The 21,594-nt window shown below is 37.5% G+C and overlaps 1 protein-coding gene across 1 annotated transcript in view; it reads left to right on the forward strand.

The window, feature by feature from the left end:
* Positions 1 to 12,158: 12,158 nt before the first annotated feature.
* LOC138852791 (probable glutamate receptor) overlaps positions 12,159 to 21,594 on the forward strand; it is a 45,289-nt gene continuing 35,853 nt past the window's right edge. The window contains exons 1-5 of the mRNA XM_070085679.1: positions 12,159 to 12,418; positions 12,853 to 13,020; positions 15,344 to 15,543; positions 15,921 to 16,049; positions 20,459 to 20,624. Of these exons, the coding sequence (XP_069941780.1) occupies positions 12,159 to 12,418; positions 12,853 to 13,020; positions 15,344 to 15,543; positions 15,921 to 16,049; positions 20,459 to 20,624 (923 nt within the window). The remainder of the gene's footprint in view (positions 12,419 to 12,852; positions 13,021 to 15,343; positions 15,544 to 15,920; positions 16,050 to 20,458; positions 20,625 to 21,594) is intronic.

The raw sequence follows: 21,594 nt of genomic DNA on the forward strand, positions 1-21,594 counted from the left end.
AAAAAAATATATCTTTAGACCTATAAGAGAGAATTTCAGAAAGGACTTAATTTTAAATGAGTTCTTTCTAATTGACCAGTTTTACATATTCGGCACGACATATATATATATATATATATATATATATATATATATATATATATATATATATATATATATATATATATATATATATATATTTATATATATATGCAAAAAGATCACAGTAAACAGGTGATTTGAGAATATGCAAAACAACCACTCTGAAAGAATAGAGAAATTCCAAGCGCTTTCGTGACTACTCACATTATCAAGGAACTATGAAAGTAAAGCATCCAAGGAAGCTATATAAAGGGTCTGGCTAGCACCTCACTATCAGATTCCACAACGGATACTACTTTCTCAACTTTTTGAAAATCAATTGGATGGTTAAAATCTCTTACATGAATAAATAGAGCATTGGAATCTTGTCCAGTTCTAATGCTATATTTATGTTGTTTTAATCTTAGTTCGAGATTTTTACCAGTTTGACCGTAATAAACTTTATCGCAAATTTTACAAGGAATCTTATAGACACATCCATCAGCATTTTGGGGGGAATTCTTTATCAAAAGTTTTTTTACTGTATCAAGATTTTTGAATACAACTTTAATATTAAAAGTCTTAAGAAGAGAAGGCATATCAACCAAATTTTCATGGTAAGGGAGAACCAACATATTTTTAGTTGAATAAGGCTGGTTGTCCCTTTTTGGATTGTAAAAAGTATTTCTAGCAACTTTAAAAGATTTATCAATTACATTTCTTGGGTATTTTAAATCATTACCTATTTCATAAATTTTGGATATTTCTTCATATATGAACTCAGGACTACAAATTCTTAAAGCTCTCAAAAACATTGATGAGAGGAATAATAGTGGACATAGGAACAGTTATTTGTAGATTTTCTGTAAATTTTAAATTTGAATTCATTATTACCCTTAATAATTAAAACAACTAGAAAAGGCAATGAGTTATTTTCTTCAAACTCAACAGTAAAGTCTATAAAATTTTTTAAAAAGTTGTTTAAATGAACAAGTTCTGGCCAAGTCTCTTTTACCCAATAGACTCCTTGACATGAGAGATCGTCCTTTTGATGATTTTATGAGAATTATTCTTCAGAAACATATTGAAATAACTAAAATACAGGAGAAGGAAGCATTCAAAATATTGAGAAACAAAAAATACTCTTTTAATCAGGCCATTCCATCAGAATGGAAACACAGTATGTTGGATCATTGCTATAATAAACTCAGAAGAATTTGTAATGAACTCAAGAGCAAACTACAAAGAAAATTAGACATTTTAATTGAAAATAGTGATTGGACAAAGCATGCTAATAACAATTTTGTAATTAACTTATCAGATGAAATTTTAGACAAACATACAACTGCTGCCCTAGGTTTTGGCTTAAGTTTTGCAACTTCAAAAAAACTTAATAATGTTGAAATTGCAAAAGCCTTTTGTAACTTTGAAAAATTTTCTGATTTATCCTCTGATGAAATTAATATTAGTAAAGGAATGGTATATAGCTCTATGTTAAAACCAAACATTCCCAATTGCCCTCAAAGATTCTTTAAGTCTTATGATACACTTAATAACAATAAAAATTTGCGCCTTACTAAAGCAGACAAAATAAATGCAATAGTAATTATGAAAGAAAATGATTACCAAGAAAAAATGAATAATCTCTTAGATGATACTGAAACCTATTCTAAACTTAGGAAAAATCCCCTAGAAACCGTTAACAGCAATTTCAATAAAACAATAAAACTTCTACTGAAAGGCAAAGATGAATTAGTCAAACAATTTACTTCCACTAATCCATCTTTGCCTTACATGTATGGACTAATAAAAACACACAAACCAGGGAATCCAATCAGACCAATTATTAGCTCCATGGGGTCAGTTTCACATAAATTATCCAAATGGCTTGTTGATATTTTGAGCCCTATTGTTGGCAAAATTTCTAACTTTAATGTTAAAAACAACATAGACTTCGTTGATAAATTAAGCTCCTTGACTGACATAAATGATTTTAACATGGTTAGTTTAGATAAATGCAAGGTTCTGAAGCTCGGGAGTGCCCATAACCCTAGCACTTATAAGTTAAATAATGTAGAACTTAGCCATACAGATTGCGAAAAGGACTTGGGGGTTATGGTAAGCAGCAACCTTAAACCAAGACAGCAATGCCTAAGCGTACGTAATAAGGCAAATAGATTACTGGGATTTATATCAAGAAGTGTAAGCAACAGAAGTCCAGAGGTCATACTGCAGCTTTATACATCATTAGTAAGGCCTCACCTAGATTATGCAGCTCAATTCTGGTCTCCATATTACAGAATGGACATAAATTCGTTAGAAAACATTCAGCGTAGGATGACTAAATTAATACATAGCATTAGAAATCTTCCTTATGAAGAAAGATTGAAGACTCTTAAGTTACATTCACTTGTTAGACGAAGAATGAGGGGAGACCTGATCGAAGTGTATAAGTGGAAGACAGGTATTAATAAAGGGGATATTAACAAGGTCTTGAGGATATCTCTCCAAGAGAGAACCCGCAGTAATGGATTTAAATTAGATAAGTTTAGATTTAGAAAGGACATTGGAAAGTATTGGTTTGGAAATAGGGTAGTTGATGAGTGGAACAGTCTACCTAGTTGGGTTATTGAGGCTAGGACTTTGGGTAGTTTCAAATTTAGGTTGGATAAGTACATGAGTGGGAGTGGTTGGATTTGAGTGGGACTTGCACATCTGAGCTTGTTTCTTGGGTGGCATTGAAAATTGGGTTGGGCAAATGTTTTGTTAGTGGGATGAATTGTAAAGGACCTGCCTAGTATGGGCCAACAGGCCTTCTGCAGTGTTCCTCCTTTCTTATGTTCTTATGTTATGTTCTTACGAAAGTTCCTGTTGATGATTTATTAAGTTTCTTATCTGAAGAACTCGTTAACTATGGTTTACCATTGCCAGTTCCTACTATCATTAAACTTATTAAACGTTGCATTGTTGATGCAAAATTTGTATTTAATGATAAGTTTTACGCTCAGAAGATTGGTATGGCAATGGGAAATCCACTTTCACCTGTTCTTAGTAACCTATACATGGAATTTTTTGAAACAAGGTTGCTTAACACAATCCTCCCTAATAGAGCTAAATGGTTCAGATATGTTGATGATATTTTGTGTCTTATGCCCAAAAATGTAGATACACCATTTCCTTGGAAAATTAAATAGCTTAGCCCATTCTATAAACTTTACTGTTGAGTTTGAAGAAAATAACTCATTGCCTTTTCTAGATGTTTTAATTATTAAGGGTAATAATGAATTCAAATTTAAAATTTACACAAAACCTACAAATAACTGTTTTTTTTTTTTTTTTTTTTTTTTTTTTTTCTTTTTTTTACACAGGGTTTGACAAGGTTAAGGATCCCTAGCTTTATTGACAGCTATTTACAGGTTAAGGATTCCTAACTTTGTTAGCAAGCTAAGAGCTGTTACCTACATCAGCTCATTTGAAAGCATTTTTATTGTTATGAGACATACAAGTAGGGAACAGGATGAAGTTGGAGCCATCTGTGGGCCAGCATTTTCATTTGATCAACTGACGTTATCTCGTTGACATCATTATGCTGTACGAATGTGTTCCATACTCGAGTCATCCTGGGTATGTATGATCTCAGATGGAGTGATGTTCTGGAGAAGGGTACAGCCAGAGTGAAGTTGCTGCTTTCTGCCCGTCTTGTGGCATAAAAGCTTGTTTCACGCTGTCCTCGAAGTGGATCCAAGTGTGGTATTTTAACAATATTGGCCTTGTACATAACAGTAAGGCCACCCACATCCCTCCTATGTTGAAGGCTCTGCTGAAATGACAGATCTATCCAGGATGGGTCCAGGCGAGAGATGAGACGTCTTGCTCTGTTCTCTACTCTGTCAAGCAGTCGCAGATGAGAGGGGGGGCAGGCAAACCAAGAAAGTGGAGCATACTCAAGGTGTGAGCGTACTTGTGCCTCGTACAGGATCTTGCAACCCCTACTGTCAAGCAGATGCGAGATACGGCGAAGTGCTGTAAGCTTCCTGGCTGCCTTGTTTGCAAGATTTACAACATGGTTCTTCATGGGTAGTTTGGAGTCAAATTTCACCCCAAGGATATCAACTTCTTCTCCAGGTGCCAACATCCTCCCATTCATCCTTACTACTGCACCAGCATTACCATCATGGTGCCTAGAGACGATCATCATTTGCGTTTTCTCAGGTGCAAATGTTACTTGCCATCTATTTCCCCAAGCTGATATAGCTCTCAGCTGGTGATTGTTCCTATGTCCACTATTATTCCTCGCATCAAGATAGAGTCAAATTGTCTGCTTTCTCATCAATGTTTTTGAGAGCTTTACGAATTTGCAGTCCTGAGTTCATAGATGAGGAAATATCCAAAATTTATGAAATAGGTAATGATTTAAAATACCCAAGAAATGTAATTGATAAATCTTTTAAAGTTGCTAGAAATACTTTTTACAATCCAAAAAGGGACAACCAGCCTTATTCAACTAAAAATATGTTGGTTCTCCCTTACCATGAAAACTTGGTTGATATGCCTTCTCTTCTTAAGACTTTTAATATTAAAGTTGTATTCAAAAATCTTGATACAGTAAAAAAAAACTTTTGATAAAGAATTCCCCCCAAAATGCTGATAGATGTGTCTATAAGATTCCTTGTAAAATTTGCGATAAAGTTTATTACGGTCAAACTGGTAAAAATCTCGAACTAAGATTAAAACAACATAAATATAGCAATAGAACTGGACAAGATTCCAATGCTCTATTTATTCATGTAAGAGATTTTAACCATCCAATTGATTTTCAAAAAGTTGAGAAAGTAGTATCAAGCAAGTCCATGGTCGACAGGAATATAATTTAATCTTGTTTCATAAAAAGCAGTTTTGACAATAATATGAATATTTCCTTTGGTTTATATAAATTAGATCCATTTATAATTAATAGAATTTGGGAAGAATTTAATAATACACTGGACAAATAATTTTTAAATTTTCTTGGGTAGAATAGTTTGTGGGTGAGTTGTGCAAAGGACCTATCCAAGTTGGGTCGGCGCACGTCAGGTGTTTAACCGCTGTGGAATCTGATAGTGAGGTGCTGGCCAGACCCATTATATAGCTTCCTTGGATGCTTTACTTTCATAGTTCCTTGATAATGTGAGTAGTCACGAAAGCGCTTGGAATTTCTCTATTCTTTCAGAGTGGTTGTTTTGCATATATATATATATATATATATATATATATATATATATATATATATATATATATATATATATATATATATATATATATATATATATATATATATATATATATATATATATATATATATATATATATATATATATATATATATATATATATATATATATATATATATATATATATATATATATATATATATATATATATATATATATATGTATATATATATATATATATATATATATATATATATATATATATATATATATATATATATATATATATATATATATATATATATATATATATATATATATATATATATATATATATATATGTATATATATATACATATATATATATATATATATATATATATATATATATATATATATATATATATATATATATATATATATATATATTATTTTTTTTATTATCACACTGGCCGATTCCCACCAAGGCCCGAAAAAGAAAAACTTTCACCATCATTCACTTCATCACTGTCTTGCCAGAAGGGTGCTTTACACTAGAGTTTTTAAACTGCAACATTAACACCCCTCCTTCAGAGTGCAGGCACTGTACTTCCCATCTCCAGGACTCAAGTCCGGCCTGCCGGTTTCCCTGAACCCCTTCATAAATGTTACTTTGCTCACACTCCAACAGCACGTCAGGTATTAAAAACCATTTGTCTCCATTCACTCCTATCAAACACGCTCACGCTTGCCTGCTGGAAGTCCAAGCCCCTCGCACACAAAACCTCCTTTACCCCCTCCCTCCAACCTTTCCTAGGCCGACCCCTACCCCGCCTTCCTTCCACTACACACTGATACACTCTTGAAGTCACTCTGTTTCGCTCCATTCTCTCTACATGTCCGAACCACCTCAACACTCCTTCCTCAGCCCTCTGGACAACAGTTTTGGTAATCCCGCACCTCCTCCTATCTTCCAAACTACGAATTAATTCTCTGCATTATATTCACACCACACATTGCCCTCAGACATGACATCTCCACTGCCTACAGCCTTCTCCTCGCTGGAACATTCATCACCCATGCTTCACACCCATATAAGAGCGTTGGTAAAACTATGCTTTCATACATTCCCCTCTTTGCCTCCAAGGACAAAGTTCTTTGTCTCCACAGACTCCTAAGTGCACCGCTCACCCTTTTCCCCTCATCAATTCTATGATTCACCTCATCTTTCATAGACCCATCCGCTGACACGTCCACACCCAAATATCTGAATACATTCACCTCCTCCATACTCTCTCCCTCCAATCTGATATCCAATCTTTCATCACCTAATCTTTTTGTTATCCTCATAACCTTACTCTTTCCTGTATTCACTTTTAATTTTCTTCTTTTGCACACCCTACCAAATTCATCCACCAATCTCTGCAACTTCTCTTCAGAATCTCCCAAGAGCACAGTGTCATCAGCAAAGAGCAACTGTGACAACTCCCACTTTATGTGTGATTCTTTATCTTTTAACTCCACGCCTCTTGCCAAGACCCTCGCATTTACTTCTCTTACAACCCCATCTATAAATATATTAAACAACCACGATGACATCACACATCCTTGTCTAAGGCCTACTTTTACTGGGAAATAATTTCCCTCTTTCCTACATACTCTAACTTGAGCCTCACTATCCTCGTAAAAACTCTTCACTGCTTTCAGTAACCTACCTCCTACACCATACACCTGCAACATCTGCCACATTGCCCCCCTATCCAACCTGTCATACGCCTTTTCTAAATCCATAAATGCCACAAAGACCTCTTAAGCCTTATCTAAATACTGTTCACTTATATGTTTCACTGTAAACACATGGTCCACACACCCCCTACCTTTCCTAAAGCCTCCTTGTTCATCTGCTATCCTATTCTCCGTCTTACTCTTAATTCTTTCAATAATAACTCTACCATACACTTTACCAGGTATACTCAACAGACTTATCCCCATATAATTTTTGCACTCTCTTTTGTCCCCTTTGCCTTTATACAAAGGAACTATGCATGCTCTCTGCCAATCCCTAGGTACCTTACCCTCTTCCATGCATTTATTAAATAATTGCACCAACCACTCCAAAACTATATCCCAACCTTCTTTTAACATTTCTATCTTTATCTTACCCCCTTTCATTTTACCTACTGCCTCACGAACTTCCCCCGCACAGACAACTGGCTCTTCCTCACTCCTACAAGATGTTATTCCTCCTTGCCCTATACACGAAATCACAGCTTCCCTATATTCATCAACATTTAACAATTCCTCAAAATATTCCCTTCATCTTCCCAATACCTCTAACTCTCCATTTAATAACTCTCCTCTCCTATTTTTAACTGACAAATCCATTTATTCTCTAGGCTTTCTTAACTTGTTAATCTCACTCCAAAACTTTTTCTTATTTTCAACAAAATTTGTTGATAACATCTCACCCACTCTCTCATTTGCTCTCTTTTTACATATATATATATATACATATATATATATATATATATATATATATATATATATATATATATATATATATATATATATATATATATATATATATATATATATATATATATATATGTATATATATATATATATATATATATATATATATATATATATATATATATATATATATATATATGTATATATATATATATATATATATATATATATATATATATATATATATATATATATACATATATATATATATATATATTTATATATATATATATATATATATATATATATGTCGTGCCGAATATGTAAAACTGGTCAATTAGCAAGAACTCATTTAAAATTAAGTACTTCCAAAAATTTCTCTTATACGTTTAAAGATATACTTTTTTCATTAACGTTAATGTAAAATTTTTTAATTTTCCTTCAAAAGAATCTTAGAAAACTTACCTAACCTTATTATAACAAGAGCAATTTATTTTAGCCTAAACCAACTAAATATATTTTAAATATCTTTGTAGTAATTTAATACTAAACAAACACAATGAAATATATTTTTTTCGTTATGTTCATGATGATTTTGGCGAAATTATTGCATACACAAATTTTCGCTTATCCTATGTGGCAAGATGAGCGTTGCTAAGATCGCAAGTTCTGCCTATTCGGCACGACATATGTATTGAGTGAATAATGGTGAAAGTTTTTCTTTTTCGGGCCACCCTGCCTTGGTTAGAATCGGCCAGTGTGTTAATAAAAAAATAAAATATATATATGCAAGGAATTCGCAAGAGCAGGCGAAATATACACAAACACTGATCTCTGGCTGAAGGAGACCCGAACCTACGAACCTTGGACCAAGGTACGCAGTGCTTTACCAATCTCACCACACTGGACCAATATCTTGGAGTCCAGCTTGCGCTAGACGTTTTGATCCAAGGCAGCCAGCTTTCAGGGAGAAGGCTTGCAGCTTTTCATCTCATCCCCTGCATGCATCAGCGTTACTAGAGATTTTAACAATGCAAGGAATTCGCAAGAGCAGGCGAAATATACACAAACACTGATCTCTGGCTGAAGGAAACTCGAACCTACGAACCTTGGAACAAGGTACGCAGTGCTATACCAATCTCACCACACTGAAAGCTGGCTGCCTTGGATCAAAATGTCTAGCACAAGCTGGACGCCAAGGTATTGGTCCAGTGTGGTGAGAATGGTATAGCACTGCGTAACTTGTTCCAAGGTTCGTAGGTTCGGATCTCGTTCAGCCAGAGATCAGTGTATATATATATATATATATAATATATATATATATATATATATATATATATATATATATATATATATATATATATATATATATATATATATATATATATATATGTCGTGCTCAATATATAAAACTGGACAATTAGCAAGAACTCATTTAAAATTAAGTTCTTTCTGAAATTTTCTCTTATACGTTTAAAGATATATTTTTTCATTAATGTTAATGCAATTTTTTTTAATTTTGCACCAAAAGAATCTTAGAAAACTTGCCTAACCTTATTATAACAAGAGCAATTTACTTTAGCCTAACCCAACTAAATATATTTTAAATACCTTTGCAATAATTTAGTACTAAACAAACACAACCAAATATATTTTTTTTGTTAGGTTCAGAATGATTTTGGCGAAATTATTGCATAAACAAATTTTCACTTGTCCTATATGGCAAGATGAGCGTTGCTATTTAAGCCAAGATCTCAAGTTCTGCCTATTCGGCACGAGATATATATATATATATATATATATATATATATATATATATATATATATATATATATATATATATATATATATATATATATATATATATATATATATATATATATATATATATATATATATATATATATATATATATATATATAAAGACCTTCACAGATTCCAACCATAAGATATTTTTCCTGCTATCTTTGGAGTTTGCATCATTCACTTACGGTAAAGCAGAGGCCAAGGAAAATTACTTTAATGTCGACAGTTCAATGACAATGAAATCAATTTATGTAATGACGAAGTAAAGCAAAGATGTCACTGAGCTCACATGGTCTTTGACAAGCAAATTAGGCATCTATTTTCTAAGAATCAAAAATATTCTTGGAAATTAAACCTAAAAAGTATACCATAGTGTAAATAGGTGAAACTAACGGGAACCTGGGGATAAATATAATTGAACATAAATACTCACGTATAGCCAAGGAAATACTGCAGTTCTCCTACTTTTAAAAAAATCCCACCAGACATTAATTTAGGACAGCATGAATGCTATTCACAACATGAAAGAATCATTCAAACTGAAATCATTTCAAGTGACATTAATAGAAGCAATACTAAACTGTATGATTTCTTTATGAATGATCAGACTAAACCAGACAGCCAGATGTGAGTTAAAAACATATTCTAACAGCGTATTCCTTCTGGACATCACACAAGAGCCCAACACACTCACACCAACACACTCACACCAACACACTCACACCAACACACTCACACCAACACTCACACCAACACACTCACACCAACACTCACACCAACACTCACACCAACACTCACACCAACACACTCACACCAACACTCACACCAACACTCACACCAACACTCACACCAACACACTCACACCAACACACTCACACCAACACACTCACACCAACACACTCACACCAACACACTCACACCAACACTCACACCAACACTCACACCAACACTCACACCAACACTCACACCAACACTCACACCAACACACACACCAACACACACACCAACACTCACACCAACACTCACACCAACACTCACACCAACACTCACACCAACACTCACACCAACACTCACACCAACACTCACACCAACACTCACACCAACACTCACACCAACACACTCACACCAACACACTCACACCAACACACTCACACCAACACTCACACCAACACACTCACACCAACACACTCACACCAACACTCACACCAACACACTCACACCAACACACTCACACCAACACTCACACCAACACACTCACACCAACACTCACACCAACACACTCACACCAACACTCACACCAACACACTCACACCAACACACTCACACCAACACTCACACCAACACACTCACACCAACACACTCACACCAACACTCACACCAACACACTCACACCAACACACTCACACCAACACTCACACCAACACACTCACACCAACACTCACACCAACACTCACACCAACACACTCACACCAACACACTCACACCAACACTCACACCAACACACTCACACCAACACACTCACACCAACACTCACACCAACACACTCACACCAACACACTCACACCAACACTCACACCAACACACTCACACCAACACTCACACCAACACACTCACACCAACACTCACACCAACACACTCACACCAACACACTCACACCAACACACTCACACCAACACACTCACACCAACACACTCACACCAACACACACCAACACACTCACACCAACACACTCACACCAACACACTCACACCAACACACTCACACCAACACACACCAACACACTCACACCAACACACTCACACCAACACTCACACCAACACACTCACACCAACACACTCACACCAACACACTCACACCAACACACTCACACCAATACACTCACACCAACACATTCCCACCAACACACTTTTAAGCAAGGACTGCGATTTGGAGTGTGAATGATGGTATGCCTAATGTAACTTTTCCTGGGTCGATTGCTCTAATGTTTATTGAATATTATTTTAAAAACTCGTACCCTTCCAGATAGTTTTAAGCTAATATGAGAGGTCATCCATACGCCTTCACGACACTGGAAGGGTAGCCAGTTATGAGACGCCTTAGAGCACTCTTTCCTAATTCCTTGGTATCTCTCGAAGACAGTGTCCGCTTCTGGTTGAAACATACAGCTTACCTGGAGGGGAGAGTATTCGGGGGTCAATGCCCCCCGGAGCCCGGTCTGAGACCAGGTCTCGTGGTTCATCAGGGTCTGATTAATCAGGCTGTTACTGCTGGCCGCACGTGAACCGTAGTAAGAACCACAGCCCGGCTGATCAGGTACTGACTTTAGGTGCCTGTCCAGCGCCTTCTTAAAGACAGCCAGAGGTCTATTGGTAATCCCCCTTATGTATGCTGGGAGGCAGCTGAACAGTCTTCTACCCCTGACACTTATTGTGTTGTCTCTTAGTGGCCTTGTGGTGCCCTTGCTTACCATAATTCTTCTTTCATTTTTATGGATATTCAAGGGTATTTTTCAATCAAATTATTTCATATAATTCGCAGTACCTATTACACTTTACAGTAAATATGGGAGCATTCCAGCCTCTTTTGAGACTGATAATGGTCCTGATAGTGATGTATTGTGCGGCCGCTGTGATGGGAGGCCCAATCAGGCAGGATGAAGGCCCCATTAAACTGGTGGATGGCCCCGAAGGGCAGGTAGACGGCCCCCTGGAACATGTGGGCATTCACGTAGGACAATTGGGCACCTACGTTGATCGGATGGGCAGCCCCGTAGGGCATGTAAGCAGCTCTATGGAGCAAGTTGGCGTGTTGGTCAAGCAACACACGTCTGGGTGTCACCTGGTGCTGATCTCTACAACAAACCATAGCTCAGTCTTCTCCACTATTGTAAAGTAAGCCAAAAATTATTTCTCGTCACTAAAATCTTTAGATACATTATATTCAGTTGTTGGCCAAATTTTACCTTGAATATGTTTATAGATATTAGTTGAGATTATTATTCGTAAACTCTTTCATAGCGATTATTTAATAAAGTATATTATTTTGGAGGTAAGCAGAAATTGAGAAAAATATTTTTATTACCAAATAATTCAATTCTTCAGATATGAATTTCAGTAAAATATAAACGAAAATAATTTTCTAATAAATTTTCTGAAGTCAAATATTTGTCAAATTACTGTGCAAAATATATTACTTACCAGAGGACTGTAACAAAAAATATCATCCATGCATAAGTCAGTCAAAATAATATTAAACTCAATGGAAAATAAAATATAATTCTCACATGATTCTGTTAAAGCATACTGAGAATATTTTTTCGTTTCAGGCAGCTGATGGAGGAAGGTGAAGGTCTGGTGGTGGTGGACGTGTGTCAAGGTAACTTCAAGGAGTCAAGATGGTTGGACCTCCTTCACGGCATCTGGGGGGATGCCAGACTTACCTGCCGTGCTCTTGTTATTCTCCTCAACGACACAGTCACTAGTTTAACTTTCTCGTAAGTCACACAATGACGTACATATAGCTTATTAACACAACATAGGTAATGAGATTATCAGTTTCTCAATATACTAGCAAATGGAAAATTATAATTAACTACATGCCCTTTGGTAGCTGCACTATCCAACATAGGTATCCCCTTAGTGCATAACCCCTCCCCCCCCATTTCAGAGTATACGAGGGGAATCGTACAGTGTAACGCAAATTTCCAATGCAATTAAATATTTGAAGCAAATTAAAAGCGGTGTTCACAATTATTATATAGACACCAATATCTCATTTTATTTAATATACAGTGGACCCCCGCTTAACGATCACCTCCAAATGCGACCAATTATGTAAGTGTATTTATGTAAGTGCGTTTGTACGTGTATGTTTGGGGGTCTGAAATGGACTAATCTACTTCACAATATTCCTTATGGGAAAAAATTCGGTCAGTACTGGCACCTGAACATACTACTGGAATGAAAAAAGTTCGTTAACCGGGGGTCCACTGTATTTTGAAACCTGGGACAGATAGGACCCAGAACTCAATCAAACTTTCAGCTGAGAAATATCAGGTTTGAACACTAAAGATGAGACATTCTCATGTTATATTAGTGATAAAAACATACCAAAATACACAAGTGTTTTAAATTTGAAGCCGTTCAGAATTTGCATTATCAAAACATCAGCACTGAGGTAATAAACTCAGTCGGATCACACACTCAGTGTTCCACAAAAAAGGCAAATCAGAAAGTGCACAAGGAAAAATCTATCCAAGTTTTTTATCTAATTACGAATAAGCTGAATTTCTACTCAGAGGAGAAATTCTCCCCCCTTTTTTTTTTAAAGGAATCAATTTGATTAACAAAATCTGCACATTAAAACATAGTCAAGGTAATATGAAGGAGGTTTCCGTGAAGGAAACCGGACGATGCTTCTCCAGTTATTGTACAGAATCCAATCAAATTTAAATTCAGGCAGCCTAAACCCCATAAACAACGTTTCATTAATTTCATAAGATTTCAAGTGCTATTAATATACCATGAAGTTTAGAAATATATAATTTTAATTGGGGAACTAACTAAATCCGTTGAGGAATGCATAAACCCTCTGGAACTGGATACATTCATATTTGATCCATGCTAGAGGAGGATAGGTGTAGTTACCTGGATCAACAGGCACTATTTTGAAATTTAACACAAATTAATAAAACACATTCAGAGATTCAAAGTGGCAGAATGGCATCTATGCACTCCATTAACGAGTCGCTATGTGACCCCTTCTGGTTTATCAAAATAAAACGCTTATGAACAGCATTAATCTTTATTTGCTTCAAATATATAGACTTCAGGCTGTGTGGTCGAACATTGTGTTGGATTTAAACCACACCACGGGCGGGATTTGAACCCGCGGTCAGAGAGTCTCCGCGGGTTCAAATCCCGCCCGTGGTATGGTTTGTTTGCAATCGTGTCATTACGATTTCGTGAGTCGTGTTGGATTCTATACAAGAACCGGAGAATACCTCCTGTGATCGTGATGTGTTTTTCTCAAAGGCAACTTTGCCTTGAATTTAAGTTGCGCAAGTTATAATATGCTTATTTTATGATTCAAATTACTTTCTGGGAAATAAATGGACAGTGTCACTTCTGATCAAAAATAAGTCATATTTTTAACTATGTTAAATCTATATAATATCTATTAGATAATCGCCCTTAATTACTTACACGTTAAGCTAATTATTCTAATTTATTTTGGCCTGTATTGGTCCAAATTTGTCTTTCTCTAAAGAAATTCTGTGGTAGCGCTGCATGACCCTTGTCGGTTTAGCGCTTTATTTGATTATAATAATTTAAAGAAATTCTGGTTTTCATGCGGTAATTTCCTATACCCTTATTCAGCTGTCTTTATCCTATATCCTCCCCTCAAGGAAGGTTCCTTGATGTTGGTGAGGGGCTCTTGATTTAGGGAATTGGATCTGTACTCCAGTTCCCCAAATTAAGCCTGAATGCCTTCCACATCCCCTTCCCCAGGCGCTGTATAATCCTCCGGGTTTAGCGCTTCCCCCTTGACTATAATAATAATAATAATATCCTATATCCTGAGCGACTTCAGAGTTGTAAATCTGACTAATGCCGCACAATGCACTAATCTTTTCACGTGCATTGACGTACAGGGCCCTAGGATTATGCAATGCGGGGGATACCTTTCTCGGAGTGCGCAGCAGGCGAATCACTTCTAATTAAACAGGGTCGGTATATGCTATATTTTAGATGTTCGTAAGACTGAGCATTACGCTACATATACCAAACATGACCCTGGGATATCATACTACACAGGTTCTTGGAATGGTGTGGTATTTCGCGGCGGCCAGAGGTGTCCGTAATAATGGTGGGCGGCAGAGAGAGAGCGAAGGACGTCCTCCTCCATTACACCCTCCGCAACACCCTAAACATTCTCTGTATCGCCCTCCATGAAAGGGAGTACAACCAGGAGCCAGTTCTCGGTTCTAGGCTCACGAAAGAAGATCACTTGTCAGGTTAATGGATGTGAATCATTTGATTTGATGTTTCCAAATAATATTTTGTTGTATAAACTTTGATATTTTTATACAAAATTGTTATTAAATAACAAAAAAAGGCACAATACCTTGACTGGAACGATACACAAATAACCCGCACATAGAAGAGAGAAGCTCACGACGACGTGACTTTGTAAATGGTCCAAGTCGGACCGAAACGTCGTCGTAAGCTTCTCTCTTCTATGTGCGGGTTATTTGTGTAAAATTGTTATTTATTTAGTATTTGTCAAAACATAGTTAGAAACTTTATTTACGAGAACACAGTTTTAAAAGCTAGTTTAATTTAAACATGTGATCTGAATACCAAGTTAAAATAAAATATTCCCCGAAACTAGACAGAGAGGAAAAGCAAGTGTGGGTGTACGGGCGTTGTCTGTACTGCAACGAGGGTGAGGCCCGGGTCCAGCTCCTGTACCAGGGAACCTTGAGTTCAGTCTTCCAGTCCAGCATCAACTTCTTCCCCAGTTAGTCACCCCTAAACATCGTGAAGCAATTATTTTATATCTCTCAAAAACACACACACACACACACACACACACACACACACACACACACACACACACACACACACACACACACACACACACACACACACACACACATAAAGTAGTCATTGGAGTGATGTATAACCCACCACAGAACTGCAGGAGGCCAAGAGAGGAGTACGAAGAAAACAACAGGGTGATGGTGGACACACTGGCTGAGGTGGCAAGAAGAGCTCACTCGAGCAGAGCAAAGTTACTGGTAATGGGCGATTTCAACCACAGGGAGATCGACTGGGAAAACCTGGAGCCACATGGGGGTCCCGAAACATGGAGAGCCAAGATGATGGATGTGGTACTTGAAAACCTCATGCATCAACATGTCAGGGACACAACCAGAGAGAGAGGGGAGGATGAGCCAGCAAGACTGGATCTTGTGTTCACCCTGAGCAGTTCAGACATTGAGGACATCACTTACGAGAGGCCCCTTGGAGCTAGCGATCATGTGGTTCTGAGTTTTGACTATATAGTAGAGTTACAAGTGGAGAAGGTAACAGGAACTGAAGGGGACAGGCCAAACTATAAAAGGGGGGACTACACAGGTATGAGAAACTTCCTGCAGGAGGTTCAGTGGGACAGAGAAATGGTAGGAAAATCAGTAAACGAGATGATGGAATATGTGGCAACAAAGTGCAAGGAGGCAGAGGAAAGTTTTGTTCCCAAGGGAAACGGAAATAGGAAGACCAAAACGAGTCCTTGGTTTACCCGAAGGTGTAGGGAGGCAAAAACTAAGTGCAACAGAGAATGGAAAAGGTACAGGAGGCATAGGACCCAGGAAAACAAGGAGATTAGTAGAAGAGCCAGAAACGAGTATGCGCAGATAAGGAGGGAGGCCCAGCGACAGTATGAAAACGACATAGCATCGAAAGTCAAATCTGACCCGAAACTGCTGTATAGCCACATTAGGAGGAAGACTACAGTCAAGGACCAGGTGATAAGGCTGAGGAAAGAAGGTGGAGAACTCACAAGAAACGATCAAGAGGTATGTGAGGAGCTCAACACGAGATTTAAGGAAGTATTTACAGTAGAGACAGGAAGGACTCTGGGGGGACAGACCAGATGGGGACACCAACAAGGAATACACCAACAAGTGTTGGACGACATACATACAGATGAGGAGGAGGTGAAGAAACTGCTAAGGGACATCGATACCTCAAAGGCAATGGGACCGGACATCTCTCCGTGGGTCCTTAGAGAGGGAGCAGATATGTTGTGCGTACCACTTACCACAATCTTCAACACATCCCTGGAAACTGGGCAACTACCTGAGGTATGGAAGACAGCAAATGTAGTTCCCATTTTCAAAAAAGGAGACAGAAAAGAGGCACTAAACTATAGACCTGTGTCATTGACGTGTATAGTATGCAAAATTATGGAGAAGATTATCAGGAGGAGAGTGGTGGAGCACCTGGAACGGAACAGGAGTATAAATGCCAACCAGCACGGATTCACGGAAGGCAAATCCTGTGTCACAAACCTTCTGGAGTTTTATGATAAAATAACAGAAGTAAGACAAGAGAGAGAGGGGTGGGTTGATTGCATCTTCTTGGACTGCAAGAAGGCCTTTGACACAGTTCCTCACAAGAGATTAGTGCAGAAGCTAGAGCATCAGGCGCATATAACAGGAAGGGCACTGCAATGGATCAGAGAATACCTGACAGGGAGGCAACAACGAGTCATGGTACGTAATGATGTATCACAGTGGGCACCTGTGACGAGCGGGGTCCCACAGGGGTCGGTCCTAGGACCAGTGCTATTTTTGGTATATGTGAACGACATGACGGAAGGGTTAGACTCAGAAGTGTCCCTGTTTGCAGATGATGTGAAGTTAATGAGGAGAATTAAATCTGATGAGGACCAGGCAGGACTTCAAAGAGACCTGGACAGACTGGACACCTGGTCCAGCAAATGGCTTCTCGAATTTAATCCTGCCAAATGCAAAGTCATGAAGATAGGGGAAGGGCACAGAAGACCACAGACAGAGTATAGGCTAGGTGGCCAAAGACTGCAAACCTCACTCAAGGAGAAAGATCTTGGGGTGAGTATAACACCGAGCATGTCTCCGGAAGCACACATCAATCAGATAACTGCTGCAGCATATGGGCGCCTGGCAAACCTGAGAACAGCATTCCGATACCTTAGTAAGGAATCATTCAAGACACTGTACACCGTGTATGTCAGGCCCATACTGGAGTATGCAGCACCTGTTTGGAACCCGCACTTGATAAAGCACGTCAAGAAACTAGAAAAAGTACAAAGGTTTGCAACAAGGTTAGTTCCAGAGCTAAGGGGAATGTCCTATGAAGAAAGATTAAGGGAAATCGGCCTGACGACACTGGAGGACAGGAGGGTCAGGGGAGACATGATAACGACATATAAAATACTGCGTGGAATAGACAAGGTGGACAAGGACAGGATGTTCCAGGGAGGGGACACAGAAACAAGAGGCCACAATTGGAAGTTGAAGACACAAATGAGTCAGAGAGATAGTAGGAAGTATTTCTTCAGTCATAGAGTTGTAAGGCAGTGGAATAGCCTAGAAAATGACATAGTGGAGGCAGGAACCATACACAGTTTTAAGACGAGGTTTGATAAAGCTCATGGAGCGGGGAGAGAGAGGGCCTAGTAGCAACCGGTGAAGAGGCGGGGCCAGGAGCTAGGACTCGACCCCTGCAACCACAAATAGGTGAGTACACACACAATAGAAAATGAAGACTGTTAAGATTTAACGAAATTCGTTAGTGTCTATCTCGATCAGTTCATCAATACAATGCTACTCAACAATGCTACTTAACAATGCTACTCAACAATGCTACTCAACAATGCTACTTAACAATGCTACTTAACAATGCTACTCAACAATGCTACTCAACAATGCTACTCAACAATGCTACTCAACAATGCTACTTAACAATGCTACTTAACAATGCTACTCAACAATGCTACTCAACAATGCTACTTAACAATGCTACTCAACAATGCTACTCAACAATGCTACTCAACAATGCTACTCAACAATGCTACTTAACAATGCTACTCAACAATGCTACTCAACAATGCTACTTAACAATGCTACTCAACAATGCTACTCAACAATGCTACTCAACAATGCTACTCAACAATGCTACTCAACAATGCTACTCAACAATGCTACTCAACAATGCTACTTAACAATGCTACTCAACAATGCTACTCAACAATGCTACTCAACAATGCTACTCAACAATGCTACTCAACAATGCTACTCAACAATGCTACTTAACAATGCTACTTAACAATGCTACTCAACAATGCTACTCAACAATGCTACTCAACAATGCTACTCAACAATGCTACTCAACAATGCTACTTAACAATGCTACTCAACAATGCTACTCAACAATGCTACTCAACAATGCTACTTAACAATGCTACTCAACAATGCTACTCAACAATGCTACTTAACAATGCTACTTAACAATGCTACTCAACAATGCTACTTAACAATGCTACTCAACAATGCTACTCAACAATGCTACTCAACAATGCTACTTAACAATGCTACTTAACAATGCTACTCAACAATGCTACTCAACAATGCTACTCAACAATGCTACTTAACAATGCTACTTAACAATGCTACTCAACAATGCTACTCAACAATGCTACTTAACAATGCTACTCAACAATGCTACTCAACAATGCTACTTAACAATGCTACTTAACAATGCTACTCAACAATGCTACTCAACAATGCTACTTAACAATGCTACTTAACAATGCTACTCAACAATGCTACTCAACAATGCTACTTAACAATGCTACTTAACAATGCTACTCAACAATGCTACTCAACAATGCTACTTAACAATGCTACTTAACAATGCTACTCAACAATGCTACTTAACAATGCTACTTAACAATGCTACTTAACAATGGTACTCAACAATGCTATTTAACAATGCTACTTAACAATGCTACTTAACAATGCTACTCAACATTGTGTAACACCTCGGAAATGGTTAATATGTTGTTAGTTTCTGATGCAGCGAACCAATCCAGCGTTTTCATCACAAAACCTATAATAAAATTACACATTATCGTCTGTTAGCATGCCTAGTAATGTTCTATGCTCAGTAAAATCTAGTAAATCATTTCTTTATAATTAAATAAATTGACGTCTACAAGAAATGTAAAATTTATCTATTTATTTGTTATTCAATAGTAAACGTGCCATATTATATATAGTTATAGTTAAATTACCATTACTAATATTTTCAGAAATCTGAAAGTAGAGAAAAAAATATCAAGAAAAAATTCGAATATCAATCAGTTTTGTATTACATTTACAGAACAAATGGATAACATGTTTGGTCACACTTTCCATGTGGTCACTCTACTGTACATACCATTCATTAACTACGAGCAAGTGGAGCAACAACCGGGATCTTCCTTGGCACCCAGAGACTCACTCAACATAAGACTGCTGGAGACCTTCGCCACCAAACTCAACTTTACGTATGTCATATATTTTGTCAGTCAAAGTGTGAATGTTACTTGTTTTTACAGAATATGACCCAAGAAATGGTTATACTTTCGATTCACGTACAAGGGTCTAAGACGAAATGTCTATGAATCTTCATTTTAAGTTTAAAGTCAGTCGACGATATTAGGCTTATTACGGACACAATTTACATATACACTTGCACTAAGAATAGGTTAATCCTTAACACAGAGATCGCGCTCATTATTACACATTACATAAATAACCTATACATAGGAGAGAGGAGCTTACGACGACGCTGCAGTCCGATTTGGACCATTTAGAAAGTTACACTAACAAAAAGGAGAGGAGGGAGTATATATAGGCCAGCAGACAGGGACGGGACAAGAGAGGTAGTACGAAAGGAGGAGGAGAGGTAGTGGTAGAGGTAGTAGTAGTAGTAATGAAGGTAGAACGTAGTAGTAGTAATGGAGGTAGAAATGGTAGAGGTGGAGTCAGTCAAATACTAAGAAAGAGGAGCACTGCAAGGGAGCTAGGGGCCCACAACCGGTAGGAAAAAGAACACAGAGGAAGGATGGGGATAATAAAGGACCAAACACCCTAGGCAAAAGAAAGAAAACCCAAAGGAGAAAGAGGAAAGGGGAAGAGGGAGAAGGGAAAAAAAGAGAATCAAGTTAAGTCAAGGGTGTTCTGAAGTTTGGAGCATTTTACAATGTACTGGGAAAAAAAGGCATCTACAGAGACAAAGCCACGACTAAGATTCACACAAGGAAAGTCATAAGCTCCTCTCTCCTATATGCGGGTGTATTTGTGTATTGTTCCAGTAACGGTATTGTGCCTTTTTGTCACACATTATTAATATGCACACCTTTCTTGCACATATATAATAATCTGGCGCTTAATTACTTTTGTAGATTTCGGTCTATCGGATATTCAAATGTAAGTTATAACGTAATCCACCAAATCAATACCAAAGATAATTTG

This window comes from Cherax quadricarinatus, chromosome 16 (assembly GCF_038502225.1).
Source record: "Cherax quadricarinatus isolate ZL_2023a chromosome 16, ASM3850222v1, whole genome shotgun sequence".
Taxonomy (NCBI): domain Eukaryota; kingdom Metazoa; phylum Arthropoda; class Malacostraca; order Decapoda; family Parastacidae; genus Cherax; species Cherax quadricarinatus.